Here is a 17,355-nt window from a genome sequence, read left to right on the forward strand (position 1 = left end):
AATCACAACTTGTGAGAGTTGGGCTATCACTAATTTATTTTGTATGTAAAATCATTTAGACTGCACATGTTTAACCAAGGTAGCATAGTTTTTGTTCATTATCAGTTTGTTTAAAAAAACACCCCTTTTTTGACTATATAGTTTGTCTATCAAAATTCTAAGGTATTGCACTTTTTACCAAAGAGACGGTGAAACAAACAGATTGCAATGAGAAAGAAAGTGACCGGGTTTTTAACAGTCAATTCAACTGGCCACATAAACAGGGCACACAGAAAGCAGGTACTATGGCACAGTGGGAATAAATTGTATTAAAATACTAAACAAAATAGCATTGAGAAGGCACCACATTTTTCAAACTATCTGCTCTCTGTGCTAGGGAAACAGGTAATAAGTGACTGTACAGATGGCCGTTTTCTTGCTCAATTATGTGGCTATGTCAGTTTTCCTCAAGGGAATGCACTATCGTTCACCAAAATGGGCAAGGGTTATGAGATGCTAAACTCTGTCCCGCCACACACACCCTTCCAATGTCCTTATAGTCTAGCTCATATTCTATGAATTAAATATGACTGAGAGAAGAAATGTTGAAAGATGAGCTATATGAATACAACATTACATGGGGACATCATTTGCTGGCTCCATTATTATTTAAAAATAGCCACAACCCCGCGGCTTTAGATCTAAATGAGATACTGTAGTAAATGCACATTCAACATTAGCATTGCAAACAGCGCTGTCTCTCAGCACAGAAAGAAGTGATAGCATTTGTCTTCATTCTGTCATACCAATCAACAGCTCTGTCTGTATTCCAGTGTGCAAAAGCAACACATATATCCCAATATGTAGCAAGTACATTACCAGAGAATGTAATAGGAAAACCAGCAATCAATGTTCATGTAGAAGTCAGACAGCTAGGTATAAAACTATCTACTAGATCCAAAGATTTTTGACAATAGCAACTGTTTGGTCATTCCCCCCAACTCATTACCTAACAGGAGGGCAGTTACGGGTCGGCAAGGACACACACACAAACTCTCATTTGGCATGGAATTGGCCACAGCTTTATTAACACCCCAGCTGGAGCATTTTAATCCCTAACTCAGATTGCTTGTAAGACTAATAAAAAGGCCATCTTTAGATCAAGTATTGGTTATAATATCCAAGTGCATAAACCTGGAATGTTCGAACCCTACTCATTTTAATTACTACTCTTATGTAAACAATAAGAAAAGCCTTTTGCTTTTGCTTCCTGCTAATTTTTGTGAGATTCTCCTCTCAGTTGTTCCATGCCAGATGTGTGAGTGTCAGTGTGTGGGTGTTGAATGTTTGCCTTGCTAAACGGAAGCTAAGGAGATGGAAAGCAACCCTTTAGTAAAGTACTTACTGCATTGAAGTTGGGGAAGAGATTTACAGCAGCTGCAGTATCCAGAGGAAATTGAAGAAAAGGTTTGATATCCAGCGATGGCTGCAAAGGTGGGGCTGGAGGACGTACCAGGGCTGGAAGAGCAGGGCTCTGGCATGTACCTCCTATACGAAGAAAAAGAAGCAATGACTGAATTCACACAGAACAAATTTTGAATCTATGTTAGGGTATTTTTTAACTCTAATTCCATTGGTCAGATAACAGACAATTATAAAGCTAGGATGCTCCTCAACGGCTCCTCTTAGACCGTTTATGCACTGGAGGTTTCATGCTGGACTGCAGGCTGGAGTATTAGTTGTTGCAGGTTGCCCCACCTCTTCCTGCACTTACATGGGGGAGCATTTGGCTTGGTGCACCTCATCCGCCCCTGGTTTGTGCTCCTGCATGGGAACTGGGGCAGTGAAGTTCCCAGTGCATAAATGGTTATAGTTAAACTCATAATAGGTTGTCAAGACGCCCCCTCCTCCTGACATCAAAATCTTCAGCTGCTGTAATTTTAGTAGTGTTCAAACCATGGGTCATGCCTCCATATGCTTCCATATGAGAAATTTCAAGAATAGCCAAGAACTACTCTTTGATGCCTTCCTGTGGACTAGGGCAAGGAATATGGCCTGTGCTGAAATACAGTCAATCCAGCAGTAAGGATAACCATGAGATTCTTGAGAACCTCAGATGGGTGGACTGATGACGAAAAGCAATGAAGTACTTCCCAGTTCTTCCCCTTTTAAAAAAGTGTTGCAGAGTTTTGTTGCTTTTCTACTATACCCAAACGCAGAATAATATTGAACCAGTCGACAAGATTTATGGTCTACTAACCATAACTAACAAATCTGCCATTGGAATCCTATCAGGGGAAGACAGTGTAGTCCAAGAATAAGGTTGAGTGGAGAACCAGTGTGCGAGAAAAAGGTTAATTAATCCCTATCCACATTTCCAAATTGTCTAGAAATTTACATTTCGGGGGGGGGGAGGATTTTTTCCAGGGTTCAGTTAATTTTCATATCATGTTAGGATAAAGTCTCACATTACTTCCCTCAACATATATTCTTAAAACATATCACAGAACACAACCTAAAGTGGCCTATGATACACCACTTTGTAAACATGGAACAACATTTGGGTGATTTCTTATGTGCATGCCTAAATTCTATCACAGTAGGCTGACTGTATTACAGTAAGCTATTTCAGCCTGTTAACTTATATATACATACATGAGCATGCAATGAAAAGTTACATGAAATCTGGCATTGAGAAAATTGGGTTGGATCAAAGAAATCTCCGTCCCTATTTAAATTATTTTCATTAAGACAAATTCCAGTATCGCTGGTAAGCCTTGTTCTGCTTTATAGCAAACAACAACAAAAACTAGGGCAGTGGTTCGGCTTCTGTTTGGTATTTATTTATGCACTTGTTTGTTTGTTTATTAAGATTTATAGACTGCCCTTCTTGACCTATCTCAGGTTCAATCCCCGGCACCTTCAACTAAAAAGTGAAACCCTGGAGACCGACTGTCAATCTGATTATACGACACTGCCATCGATGGACCAAAGAGTCTGATTCAAGATCAGGTAGCATTATGTGTTCAAACTCCACCCCACCCCCACCCCACCCCAGTTATTTAATTTACTATGTATTGTTTTTTCTTAAAGTCCTGACATTTATTTTGATAGATTTCTAAAGATTTTTCTCCTCACGTTTAACAAATTAACTCCTCTGTTTATTCAAAGCTTTACAATTAACGTCAAAGGGTTGATGCTTTTTTTCTTTTTCTTTTTAAAGAATACAATGCAATATAAGGCCAGCCTCAGAAGTTCTGCCCAGAGCTGCTCTTCAGAAGAACTGACAAACCCGGGGGCTGTTGCTGAAGGTTCAGGCGATCAAGAAGTGCCTCGAAGTGCCGCGAGCGCTTGTCCTGGTAATGCTGCTCCCATGCGGATCTCTGGGAACATTATGCAAATGAAGCTTTTTCTTTGCATACAGATAAGCAGGCACCTGCTTACCATGGGCCATAATTTCACTTGTTATTTGTTCCTTGCCACAGACCACCACATATTTGACTAGCTGAAAGCTGGGAGCATTCAAATCCTATCTCTGCTTACAATGACTCCAGTATTATGGGTACACATCCAGAACATCAATTCATAGCTAATTAATAGCATTTGAATCCTAGGAAATTCTTAAAATATGCCTCTGGGCTTTAAACCTGACAGGCAGGCAACAGACTGTAAAACAACTATTGGAAGATGTCCAAGAAATATTCCACCCCCTCCCCCCCCCACAAATGCAGTGGGAATTTTTTTTAACCCATTGTAAATGTACTATTCAAAGGAGGTGTGAGGGTCAGAAACTAGATTACGTCTTACATATATTTCTGCATTCATTCCAATTCTTATAGAAATAAATTGGAGAAATAAATTGGAAATAAATTCACTCAAAGTATGTCCAAATGCAGCCAGGAAAGCTCTTAAGGAGTTAAAGGTAAAGGTATCTCCTGTGCAAGCACTGAGTCATATCTGACCCTTGGGGTGATGCCCTCGAGCGTTTTCTTGCTGACTCAATACAAGGTGGTTTGCCATTCCCTTCCCCAGTCATTACCGTTTTACCCCCCAGCAAACTGGGTACTCATTTTACCAACCTCGGAAGGATGGAAGACTGGGTCAACTTTGAGTTGGCTGCTGGGATTGAACTCCCAGCCTCATGGTCAGAGCTTCAGACAGCATGTTGGCTACCTTACCACCCTGCGCCACAAGAGGCTCTTTAACCTCTTAAGGAGAGCTGCACTTTAATATTTCTAATTAAAGGCTCATAACATATGACTGAATTAACTAGTACTGATTCTGCATGGCGGTAGCCATGCTGGGTTGTTGCCAGTGCACTGTGGCAGAGCGGAATGCTCTGCCACTTCCTGTGACCCAGCGGGGGACCGATATTGGTGGAGAACCCTCTCCACACTGGATTACTGCATTCCCATGGTCGCAGCCAAGGGTGAAAAGGGGTGGCAGCAAGGAGGTGCTCCAGAGCACAAAGATGGGATTGTGTGGCAATACAATTCCACCTTCCTGCAAAGGAAAAAAATGCCCCATTTGGCCCCGTAAAGCCACATGGGGCATTTTCTATCCCCTCTGGGCCACCATAGTTGGGGGAGAAGCTAGGCTCTTCCACCTCCACATGGGCTTTTCCAGGCCCGGCTCTTCCACATCCACACAGGTCTGGGGCTGGATATTTCCACATTCCCTTCATGTGGGGCATCAGAGGCCCTAACACACACCAGGCCTGGGAGGGGGCCAAGTTGATGCCAACATTAGTCCTGCTGCCCTATGGGTACTGGCCCCACTTTATCCACCTGTGTAGCTGTATCCAACTTATCAGCTCTCCCACATTTTCTAGAAAATCCGCTGAAGACACCAGTTATATGACAACAGCTTATTTCTATCATTTCAATTTCTCTCTCAAGTGCCTGAAAAAAAAAACTTTTTTTGTGGGTGCAATGGAAGGAGTGATACTGTAAATCAAGGACATCAATTTATAGCTTGTATTTATTTCACACTGTACATGGACTTTCTTGGAATCTCTCCTGATTTATAACAATTGTGAAAGTAGAAATTGAATCTGACCTTTAGAAGAGAACTATTATGGGAGGAGAGATGATAAAAGAATAATACAAGTAGTCAGTGCTCATCTTAGGCTACCAGAAAGTCATTTATCAGCTGCTTAAATATGGGCTAAATTGGCCTGGGGGAGTCAGGAGCATTTAAGGCCCTGCTGTGAAGAAACAAGACTGTTCCTTTGATCCAGGACTTCAGTGCAATAATTTCCCTGAACAAATTCAGTAAGTATGCTCCAAGTGAAAGTGGCAGAGGCCTGTGATAGAAGCTAGAGGCACAAACTGTGGGTTATATGAAAGGTCTTCCTGATATCGAGGATGATGCAAGGACAGAATGTAATATTTTTTAAAGGTACTATCAGGAGTCAGTCCTCATCTGACTGACCAATGAAGGACTGGAAAATTCCAGGAAGAAATGACTTAACTTTGACATATATAATGGGTACCCAGATTTAAAAATTTTCCAATCCCCCCCCCAAATTCATTCAGCCACTTTCACCGGAAGTTTTATCTTCCTATAATCCAGCAGCCTAGAACTTCACATCACAGATATGGATCCCGGGCTCTTATAGAAGCAAAGTGTTCACAGATTCAATTAGTAGCCTCTGACCTTTTTCAATATAGCACTATAATCAACATCAGTAACACAATGTAGCTTTCTCTGAAAATAAACTGCTGAACAGGAAATAATAGTGTGCCTGTAATATATTTGCCATCATATTCCCCTTGGTTTTTTGAATAGTTAGTACCATATTCAGAATTTTAGCCGAAATAGTTCTTTTGACTTTCCTATGCGACTTAACTTCCTTCCTTCCTTCCTTCCTTCCTTCCTTCCTTCCTTCCTTCCTTCCTTCCTTCCTTCCTTCCTTCCTTCCTTCCTTCCTTCTTCAAAAACGATTGAAGATTGACTGTAATTGCTCTTTGGTTGTTTATTGATGACTGAATCTACTAGATGCAATTCTAGATTTTTACTGGACAGAATCATTTTTTTTCAATATCGCAACAGTCTGTTAACAACTTGGGCAACCACACGGCATTTTCTGCTTTATGTTAGCTAGATAAGATTTAATTCTTGTGACTCTACAGATTCTATCACTGTGAATTAGCACATTTCTAAAATCTTTCTTGTCAACTGATGGATTAATCCGCAGAAAGAGAGATCATATCAGAGTGGCTCTTTGAAATATGTTTTCCAGTCCATATTTTGTAGATTCAAGTGCTTTAGACCTTCAAAGTGTAGGATTTTTAAGAACTGCTGTAATCCTTTTGAAAATTTCGCAATCACTAATCAGGCAAACCAATGTTATAGTGACATTTACATTTTCTATTCTACCCTACCCTGGAAAAAAAATCTCCTTTATACAGAGGTGCAAGGTTTCTCATGCCTGATCTAAGGAACCTCAGATTCAAAAGAAATTCACTAGCAGTCAGACCACTAGTTTTGCAGTAGTCTTAGGAAGAAGAAGAGCTGTTTTTTTGGACCCCACTTTTTACTACCTGAAACACTCTCAATGCAGCTTACGATTACCTACCTGTACTTTCCCAAAAACAGACATCCTGTGAGGTAGGTGAGGCTGAGGGAGAACTGTGATGGGCCAACATTCACCCAGCTGACCCAAGGTCTCCCAGAATGATGATATTCCTCTAACCAGGATTGCCGTTGTAATAAATACTGCAGAGGACAGGAAGGCAACTGCTCTGGAACAAATATCTGTTATTGTTCAATTAGAGGGTAAGGCTTCTTTCTTAAAAGGAGCCAGTTTGGTGTAGTGGTTAGGAGTGTGGACTTCTAATCTGGCATGCCGGGTTCGATTCTGCGCTCCCCCACGTGCAACCAGCTGGGTGACCTTGGGCTCGCCACGGCACTGATATAACTGTTCTGACCGAGCAGTGATATCAGGGCTCTCTTAGCCTCACCCACCTCACAGGGTGTCTGTTGTGGGGAGAGGAATGGGAAGGCGACTGTAAGCCGCTTTGAGCCTCCTTTGGGTAGGGAAAAGTGGCATATAAGAACCAACTCTTCTTCTTCTTCTTCTTCTTCTTCTTCTTCTTCTTCTTCTTCTTCTTCTTCTTCTTCTTCTTCTTCTTCTTCTTCTTCTTCTTCTTCTTCTTCTTCCTTTCAAATTCCCAGCAACTCAAACTTATTTTTACTGTTTTGTGGTTGTAGTTCTCTCCATAGGGTTTGCACACAATGAGAATCAGGAATTTGACCAAAGAATGTTGATTCATTGCTGCACATGTTAATAGAAGAAAATTGTTAGCATACAGACTCCAGAGAACTATACTTGAGAACAAGAGCTTGAAGAAGGTATTCCTCTCTTCTCAGATGAGGGAAAGGCTGTCAGTGTGGGAAAAACAGTTTTGGAATTTGAGAACGAAGCATGTCAGGGATTGGGTTGGTCCTGTCTTACCTTGCCCAGGTGGCTGTAGCAAGTGGAATCACAGATTAACACCCCACCCAAGTTAAGCTGCTAGGTTCCTATGGGGAATAATGTCTCAAGGATCTAATTACATAGCCACAGCCTATTGTGGGTAAGTGGATCAAACCCTCCCCCCCCCCCCAACAGGAGCAGGATTAGCATTGTTGAGAGCAATCTCCACTCTCCAGATTCCAAGACACAGGCTCTCAAGCAAAGCAGAGCTTATTCAGCAATAGACAGGTAGCAAAAGAATGGCACAACCTACACTGAATCCTGATAGGAGACCCCTCCTGAATTTTCCCACCACCTCATCATGACTTTTTGCACATTTCTCCCTCGACACAGGCTTGGCCCTGGTTTCTCCCTGATGTGAAGTGCAAATCCAGTTTTGGCAATTTCCCTCACTGCAAGGCAAATCTGGCCAAAACTCGAGCCAGCCCCTGGACAACCTCAGGTTCCTGACAATGTTATGTGGAAGAAGCACTAAAACCTGCCAGGAACCAGAGGCTGTCCAGGGGCAGATTCCTTGTGTGGAATCAGTGTTTGTGTTTTCAGTGGATGTCTCTTTGGGGTGGTTGTTCTTCCTAACAAAGAGCTGATAAACTGGTCCTCTCTTTCTGTCTCCAGCTGTAGTGAGAGATACACTGGTTTCATTTTCTCTGGCTGTTCTAGAGAAGCTAGGCAGTCCTGTAGGAGGGCCTCTTTGCATCTACTTCTCATTCACTTGTGTATTTGTAAAGTAAGTACGATAACGACAATGCTCCAGTTTTTAAAAAAAATCTACATGCAGTAGTGCCACCCCTAGAATTTCTCATCATTCAGAGAAGTAGGGAGCATATATGGCTAAGTTAGAAGGAAGGGAATGTAAATGATGTGTGCTGCTCTTTTTCCTGCTTCTGCTGTAATGTGTACAAAACCCGAGAAGTTTTCTCAAGGAGGCAGCCAAGACTCCAGACAACTTTGTCAGCTCATAGATCTCAGTAGAGGACTCCTGTTTCCCAGTGCTAAACTAGGAACTAGGAAAGGTCCTCTTTCCCTACTTGTTTGAAACACAAGGTTCACCTCTCCCAGAAGGGACCTGCTGTTGTATGTGTGCACAATGGAATATTAATATCAATAGATGCAAACCTTTGGCTTTTAAATCAGTTTTGAACCTTCAGCCTAAGCAACTATAGCTCACTTAATGTCCCCAAAGCTGGCCCTGATCCTTATTAATCCTTCCACCTCATGTGGTCCTTCCAAGAATAGCTGCAGGGTTCATGCTGTTCCCCTGAGCTCTTTTGTTTGCTACAATAAAATACTCTCACAAGATGAGCATCCTGATAGAGTTAATGAGACCAGCTATATCCTTAAAAGGCAGTGACGAGGAAAAGCAATAACAACAACAAGAACAACAACAGGTTTTTAAACATCCATCACTAAATGTCAATGCAAAGCCACCATACTGTCACCACAGTAAGGGTTATTCAATTGGTTGTTATACTGTGTCTCTCTAAATAAATAGGATGAAATGTGGGTTTAAAGGAATTTAGAATTAACTATGTTTCAAACATGAAGCATAGAATTTCCTCCCAAAGTTTCAAAATGGACCAAGACATTTGGAAATAAAACGTACAGAATTAAAAACAAAACCATTTTAAAGTGTATGTGTTTTTCAAATAAATTTCTTTGTGTTACACTAAAAAACATCTCCAACTTGCCATGGACACTGTCACTGGTGGACAGAACCTTGTATGCCACTGTATTTAAACTTCAAGAGTTAGATTGACATAGCACTGACACCCAGAACAAACCTCAGGAGCAATTTAGGCCTCCAATAAAAGTAAACCAATAAATGTTTGAGAGACCTTCTAATCAGAGAGACTGTATTATGTAGTAGTTACAATACTTGATTATGAGCAGGAATAAATTAATAATTAATAATTCAATAAATTATTGTCTACGACAAGACTGAATACAATTGCAATTTAAAATGTATATTTATATAATTGATAGTGATACTAATGAACTGGGTGAAGAAGGTAGCAACTTTACACCACTGGTTTTTAAGAGAGCTTGCATTTATAAAGAATGTGAGAAAGGAAAAACAACACCAAATATTTCTTTTTTTACTTCAATAATTGCATCAGAGAAGCTCCAAATGAAGGCTTCTGCCATCTTTAAAGTATAACTGGAAGCCCCCCAGGATAAGTGTTCCTTAGAGCAGGTGTAGTCAACCTAAGGTCCTCCAGATGTTCATGGACTACAATTCCCATGAGCCCCTGCCAGCAAGCACTGGGAATTGTAGTCCATCTGGAGGACCACAGGTTGACTACCACTGCCTTAGAGGCACTCTAGTTGAAAGTGAAAAAGTAATCTTATCTGGTTTCTGGAATGTTTTGTTGAATCACCAACCTAAAAACACAGAAGGGAGCTCTCTGCTGGTGGAATTGATCCAGCTGGACTTGTTATATATGAACTTAAGGGCCTAAGAGTCAGTGTTTAAAAGTTTTGGAGTTCTAACTTACACATAATTAAATCAAATTTCACAGTAAATGAAATCTCTGTGGTAAAAAAGCAGACACAACAAGACACTACTTCTACAGTTTATATACTGACTCCCTCTGGCTGATAAGGTAACAGAGTATCTTCTACATTAAAAAAAATTTTTTTTTGCTTGCCTCCCTTGGTGTTAAGTTTTTGCCTTGCAGGGAGAACACCTTTCACCATAGAAGACACAAGACAACTTCTTTTTTGGCTTAAAAAAGCCCACAACTTTTAATGGTAACTGTTAAGCATTGGAAAGCATGGGAAAAAGAACCAGCCCTCTCATGGCCCACTGGCCACAAGGCAGCCAATTAATTATACCGGCCAGCATGCACGGGACCTTCCGGTACCACACCAGCTTTTTCCCGTGCCCTCAATGACTGACAGGTTATCAGGGAGGTGGCAGTATTTTGGGATCCCGCTGAGGCATGAACCTCTGCCGGGTTCCCTTGCCACCCGGAAATGCGGAACTGCCCATCCTCCATGAGTGATGGCTGCCCGGCTCCGCCTACATGCAGGCTCTTATGAAGGCCCCCTGTCAAGAGCAGGCCAGCACGCAGGCAAGGTCTACTCACCTATAGTTCTTCCCCATGCGCAAAACCTGCAAGTTGTGACAATGAAATTGTAACAGAGTTTATTTATTTATTAAAACATTATTATTCATTGTTATTAATAAATACCAACCAAATACAACTTGCAATACAGATACATATCTTAGTTTCTTAAATAACAGTATAGGAAAACAAGGGAGGGAAGGGAAGAGGGAAAGAGGCACGCGCCTCTTTCTCTCTTCCCTATAAGGGAAGAAAACAGAGGAGGCTGGGAGGAGCCAATCTGGCCCTCTCCACCCCAGCCTCCTGGCGGCCGCTCAGCTCGCCACCCCCAGAAGGCTTCTGGGACGTAGTCCCAACCTCCAGGCTCCTCTCATGGCGAGGGCTTCCCTGCCGCAGCAACAGCTCCTGGGGTAAATCCCAATCGCCATTTGGTGTTGGATTTTTTTGGTAATTTCCTTCCTTTTACAATAGAGAAGGTGCAGCTTTAGTCAATAATGACGGCCTTTGTAGGGACAGACAGAGACAGCAAACTTAATTCAGATAATGTGCTAAATCTATAATTACAATAGCATATAATATATTGCTAAGTCCTAAGAACATTTTCCTGGAAGTAAGCGCCCTGCTGAAAAAAACTGCACTTACTTCTAAGCAGGCCGTGTAGAATTGTTCCCTAAAAGAGCAGTCTACTCAGAATCCTAATTAGGCCTCTGCACTGGAAGGTTGCTCCCTTCAAAGTGTTCTCAGGATTGTACAACAAATAAAAGTCAACAAATTTCTGCTAACCTTGATGAGTTTACAGTGGAAATATCTACTTCTTTCAGTGGTCGTGCAAGGCATTTAATTAGAACCAATAGACCTTGATAGTACAATACCTCTCATTCTCTTTAAAAGCTCCTTGGAGCAACTGCTTGTGTGCGCTGGCTGATGCGCACACTAATCAACCCTTTTAAAGTAGAAGATCTGCCATCTCAGTGCAGCATGCTGTTCTCCTTCCCCATTTAATTTCAGACCAAGCAATCTCATTTGAAGATTTGTCCAACATATTCCTCAATGACTACAGCACACCAAATCAGAGCTTAATTTACTTTCTCATCAAGTGTATTAATTGAAAAACCAAGGTAGTTCACATTGGAAGAATTCAAGAATACTGCACAAACAGTTGCTATTTTTGGCACATGACTGTGAAATGGTCTCTGAAAGGAGATCAGGAGAAGAGTAATGTATTCTTTTGAGGTGACCCAGAGTAATTATTTCTATTAAAACAGCCAATTGTTCTCTAGATAGAAAGCAAAGATGTGCTTTATTTTGCTTTGTATTTTTTTGTAAAGCAGTTATCTCCAGAACTACTGTGGCTGGCATATTTCTTCAAACTCTCTTAAAGATTTTGCAGGTGAAAGAATGCATGTTTCGTGTGAGGATATGATTTTAACAAATACAAACAAACAAAATAGGTGATTTTAACAAGACATACAATTTGGGTTAATGTGTGCTCATGTCAGAAGAAAAATAATGGATTTCTAGACATTCTCAATGACTATGCCATGGAGCAGATGGACAAAGAACCTACCAAGAGAGACATGATCATGGACTTGGTCCTAAATAAAACTCAGGACCTGGAAACATGATTGAGCAAGTTACTATAATAACATTTATGTAAACAAGGAGGTACCCCAGAAGGTCAACACAACCACATTAAAATAGAGAGGGTAGCTTCTTTCAAATGAGAGGGTTTGTGAAGAAGCAGTGAAAGCAAAAGTTCAAATCTCCTTTTCCCTTATTATCTAGAGATTATTTAAAATTGCAGTAGTGAATGTATATGCAATGAATACAGCAGAACAAGATGTGAGTCCAAAGGCACCTTTAAGACCAACAAAGTTTTATTCAAGGTGTGAGCTTTCATGCGCGTATATACTTCCTCAGACAATGGAACAAAAATCATAAGAGTACAGATATAAGGAGAAAGTAAATTAGTAGTAAATTAGTAAACAGCATCACAACAAATATGCAGCATGATGATGAAAATTGGAAAGTCCCTTGCTACAATAACAAAATCTGTCCCTTGGGATCACAAAAACATAGGGGGATCTAAAAACATTAAGGTTAGTGATTAATGGCAGATGTTTTCCCAGTTGTGGAAAGAAGTAATTGAAAGAGACTTGTTGCTAGTCCCATCCATCTCCATCCAAGCATGGATGCATCCCCACAAGTGACAAGCCCTGCTGGGCTTGTTCACTTGTACACTTCAGCCTTCCAGGATCTCAAAGTAGCTGTTTTATTGCAAAGAAACTTCAAAAATAGATTGGATAGGGAGATTGCAGAGATGCAAGTTATTACAACACTCAAAACAATGGAATCCCCAGGATTCAACAGGGATATTGGTTTCTTATCTCACTACGTTGACTAACCTGATTCAACTCTTATATCTAAATCTAAATCCCTTACAATCCCCTCTTAATTTCATTTGGGACAATCGGTATTTAATGTGATGCAAATATGTATGCAATGTAATTTAGAATCTAATTATTTGGTTTTCGGACAGGAGAACAAGCACACTATGTCTGAGGCAGTGATGCTCTGTATACTTAATGCTTGGGGGGGCAATAGTGGGAAAGTTTCTGATCTTCTAGCCCCACTGAAGAACCTCCTGATGACATCTAGGTTTTGGGCACTGTGGGACACTGGGTTTGTGAAAAAATATCCCCCACCCCTTTGGGGTATATTGAACCTGAAATATAACAGTATTTCCCATTAATCCCAAATCCCATACTGGTATGGTATTAAGATTTGATAAATATTCAGGAAAAATTAATTTTGGGGGCTCCGTTATAGCCTATGGAGGTTACGATGGTGGGACTCTGGAGGTGCTATCTTTTTAGATAAAGGCACCAAATTTGTAGCATAGCTGTTGGTGACTCTCCTCAAAAAACTCCCCAAGTTTTAAAAAAGCCCAATTCTATGAGCCCCCAAAGAAGGTGCCCCCATCCTCCATTAAGAGGCAGAAAAGTAATTTAAACTCTAAAGGGCATCCTTTTAAAATTTAAATGCCTTTTCCTAGTCACAGTGGAAGTGACAATGAACTCTGAAGGCATTTAAAGGGCACACAGTTCCTTTAAATGCCTTATTCAAGCCGAGAGTTCACTCCAAAGGCATTTATAGGGGCCAAAAGTCCTAACTGACACTTTCTGGCAGTTCCAAAAAATCCCCCAAGTTTGGGGATTTTTGGGATGTCCATATTTAAAAGCCAGAAAAACAGAAAACAGTCTACCTGAATCAGGTATTTTTAGCCATGGATTAGCTGAATGCACTTCCCTATGTGACAAAGAGTGTTAGACTAGATGGGCTGTGGGTTCAGTGCAACATGGCTTCACTTATATTCATTATTTGCTCAATTTCTCTGTGGTTCAGCAAATACAGTGTTAAGGTAAACTACTGGGAAGAAATATATGATATAATAGTTATGTTTGCTTTGCACAGATCTTGGCCCTGTCTCTGCTATTTAGGCTGTGCCAAAAGGGACTGCACGATAATTGCTTCCCACTGCTTCTTACTGGAGCTTTGCTGCTTAAAGAAGTGCTATTCCCAAAGGGCTTGAAGCAAACATGCACTGGCAGGAAATCCAAGTGGCTAAAATCCAGGGTTTTGCACATTCAAATGGATGTACGAACCAAGGCATGCAAACGTCTAAAATTATAATTTAATAATTGATGCTATCAAAGTTAAAAACATCCCCCAAACCCATAGTTGTTGTACCAGAATTCATTATAATTATTGATGCATACAATGGAATGCTATGCAGAATTAATATCAATGGGTTAAGACTTGGAATACAATTACATTTCAGAAACACAAATGGATTGCTAGTATATTTCAAGGAAATATGACTATAAAAATCACACAAGAGAGACAAACTGGAGAACCAGGTTTGATTCCTTGCTCCTCCACATGAAACCTGCTGGGTGACCTTGAGCCAGTCACAGTTCTTTCAGAACTTTCTCAGCCCCCCCTACCTCACAAGATGTCTGTTGTGGGGAGATGAAGGGAAGGTGACTTTAAGCTGCTTTAAGATTCCTCAGGATAGTTTTTATAAACTACTTTTCGCTATCTTAAGGAATCTTAATGCATCTTTACTGACTATTCTTCTCCTTCTTAAAAAAGAGAAGCTCATAATTTTATGACGAATACGACCAGTGTGGAAAGTCAGACTACCACACCACATTACGATCGGATTCTAAAAATAAGAATATTAGAACAAAATAAGGCCATTGCAAGGAACTAAAGACCAGAGGTTTAACTGATATTTGTGTGTGTCCATTCATATTTCTTGTCTTCAATAAAGTCAATTTGAAGCTTGAAAAGAAAGACTACTTAACATAGATAGAACTTTCTAATCTCAACTCATAAATAAAGATTTGTTTTGCAGGAAGACATTTTCCTCGCCCAAGAAGGACACAAGCAACCACATTCTTTTGGCATTAAACTTGGCCACAGTTTTATTTGAATACAGAGTCTAGTGCAGCATGAGGAAAGGATCCTGCCCTCTTGTGGTCAGTCAACCACAAGGCCTCAGCAGGCCACTGCCCCTAGGGTACCTCCAGTGAGCCCACTTGGATCCCTGGTTTCCCCATAGCCTGCTGAGCCCAGAGGAGGTGGCAAATGGTCAGGAACCTGTTGGGCATTAGCCTCTGCTGGGTTCCCCTGCCACCTGGAAATGTGAGTCAGCCATCAAAGCCCTCTCTCCATGAGGGGGCCACTTAGCTTCACATCCCCATCGTCCCTCATGGAGGCCCATTCAAATGAGGAGGCCAGCATGCAGGCTCGGCCTCTCCCCAAACAGATCTGTCCTATGCTCCAAACCCGCCATAGAGTGTCAGGGGGCATCTCCCTATCAAATATCGAACTAATGAGGAACGCAATGGCATTCCAACCTTGAGAGTAGTCCACTTAGGTCTACTTACATCCTCCATGAATGTAATTAGAAACAGCAAGATGCAGGTCTCAGGAAAGTAAAACATTGTAAGACTGAAAGACTCTACAAATCTCTGAGATCAAATCTCATTTGAGCATACCTTCATAAAAAAATCGTTCAAGTTAAAAGTTTTACTCATTGCAGTTGTTACTGCGCAACGGCTGCACTCACAAGGCAAGAATTTGCAATTTCTGTATCGTTGCTACCACAAATGAAGAGGCACTCATACTGGCAACAAAGTTTACATACAACATTTTGTGCACACACACTCTCCTCCCTCAGCTCCGGTATCTCCTGCATACTTATTCCCCTGCTGCTTCATCATAGGACATTAAAACAAAATCACTAATTAACACGGTGCTAAAGCACAGTAATGTTACTATGATCTACTGGTTGTTCTGAACACCCATTTTATTTGTTTGTTTATAATATAACTCAGCTATTTTTGTGGTTAAAAGGCTAGACCGTTAAAAAATGAAAGATAGGAATTTAGAGTATCAAGTGAACTGTGGCAATAGATTGTGGCAAATCAGAGAAGGGCTGACAGGGAAAAAAACTGAACCAATTCAGAGAGGATTTTCAAAATGCACCGCTCCCTCCCCAGAAATACTGCAGAAGGACCCAGGAGAGAGAAAGAACTGGCTTTGTTAGGAGGTCAGGACTAGCAATGTTTGGAGAAAGGAAGGAGGGGGAGAGAAAGAAGGCTCCCCTGTGCAGCTCATTTAAAGGGCCATTGCCAGGGATCCTTCAGCTGGGGAGGGACTAACTATGAACTGCTAGACTTAACCCTGGCTTTTAAAAAAAGTAAATCTTTAAATGCCTAAGCAGTACTTAAGGTGGGAGACCTACTAAACCTTCAGCTAGGATGGTTACCCTTCAGTAAATGCTGCTGAAATAATCTCATCTTACAATTTTAAAAAACACACCCAGACAGAAACTAACTAATAAGGAAAGACTAACCATCGAACACAATGTAGGTAGTAGGGGAGCAGCTTCTGAGGGGCAAGAAAAAGGGCAGGGGGAAGAAAACCCAACGGAAATGTCATGTTTGTTATTTAACTTGGGAGCAAATCAAGGTGAAAACCACAACAGCACTAACAAAAAAAAACTAGACTAGCAAATGGAAGATCAACTGAGTGCTGAAAGGAACAAAATCCAAGCAGAAGGAAAAAGAAAACCTGAGGCTTGTGTGCAGGGAAAGTGAGGTGACATGCAGAATGAAAAAAAATACACTTAACAGGAATGCATGGTAAAAGCAAAGGAAAACACCAGTTCATAAACGGCCAATAATTCCAGTGAGTGTGTTATTAAAAGAATGATCCCCTGAACTCCCAAACAGGGCATGATCCAGCTAAGTAAGTTAGGAAGAATTAAGTAGGTATTTAAATATACCTACTTTGAACTCTGTGATGATACCCAGTTACTTGACTTTGGCTGGAGCATATCCTGTGCCTATCAATTGATTTAAATATATTTAAGCATAGGTTCATAAATTTAAACACAGAATGGATGCGGCACTTCAAAAAAAAAAGATGTTTCTGGAGCATGCTGCAATTTGCAGCCTTCCTATTATCCTTTGAGTCTCAGTCACAGATAGCATTGATTAAAGTAATATCTATCAAGAAAAAGCAAGGTGTTCTTCTTGCTGAGATGGTGGGATGAGATAGTTTCGCTTTAAACTAGTTTGTACAAAGGAAAAATAAAAAACAGCTCAAAGCTGGGAAGATTTCACAGTGAGATCAGACATTTATAAGTTATCTGTAACTTTCAGAATTGGATATGGCTTTCATTTACAAGTGATATAAACATTCATGCTGTCCGACATAAACTAGTCAACAATTTATGTAGGCTTCAAAATAGTT

The 17,355-nt window shown here is 40.8% G+C and overlaps 1 protein-coding gene across 8 annotated transcripts in view; it reads right to left on the reverse strand.

Annotated features, from left to right (window-relative positions):
- ZNF385D (zinc finger protein 385D) overlaps positions 1–17,355 on the reverse strand; it is a 411,072-nt gene that overhangs the window by 166,043 nt on the left and 227,674 nt on the right. For all 8 annotated transcript variants that reach the window (XM_077302505.1, XM_077302509.1, XM_077302502.1 and 5 more), the window contains one exon: positions 1,385–1,527. In XM_077302505.1, the coding sequence (XP_077158620.1) occupies positions 1,385–1,527 (143 nt within the window). The remainder of the gene's footprint in view (positions 1–1,384; positions 1,528–17,355) is intronic.

Source organism: Paroedura picta, chromosome 11, assembly GCF_049243985.1.
Source record: "Paroedura picta isolate Pp20150507F chromosome 11, Ppicta_v3.0, whole genome shotgun sequence".
NCBI classification, from domain to species: Eukaryota; Metazoa; Chordata; class Lepidosauria; order Squamata; family Gekkonidae; genus Paroedura; species Paroedura picta.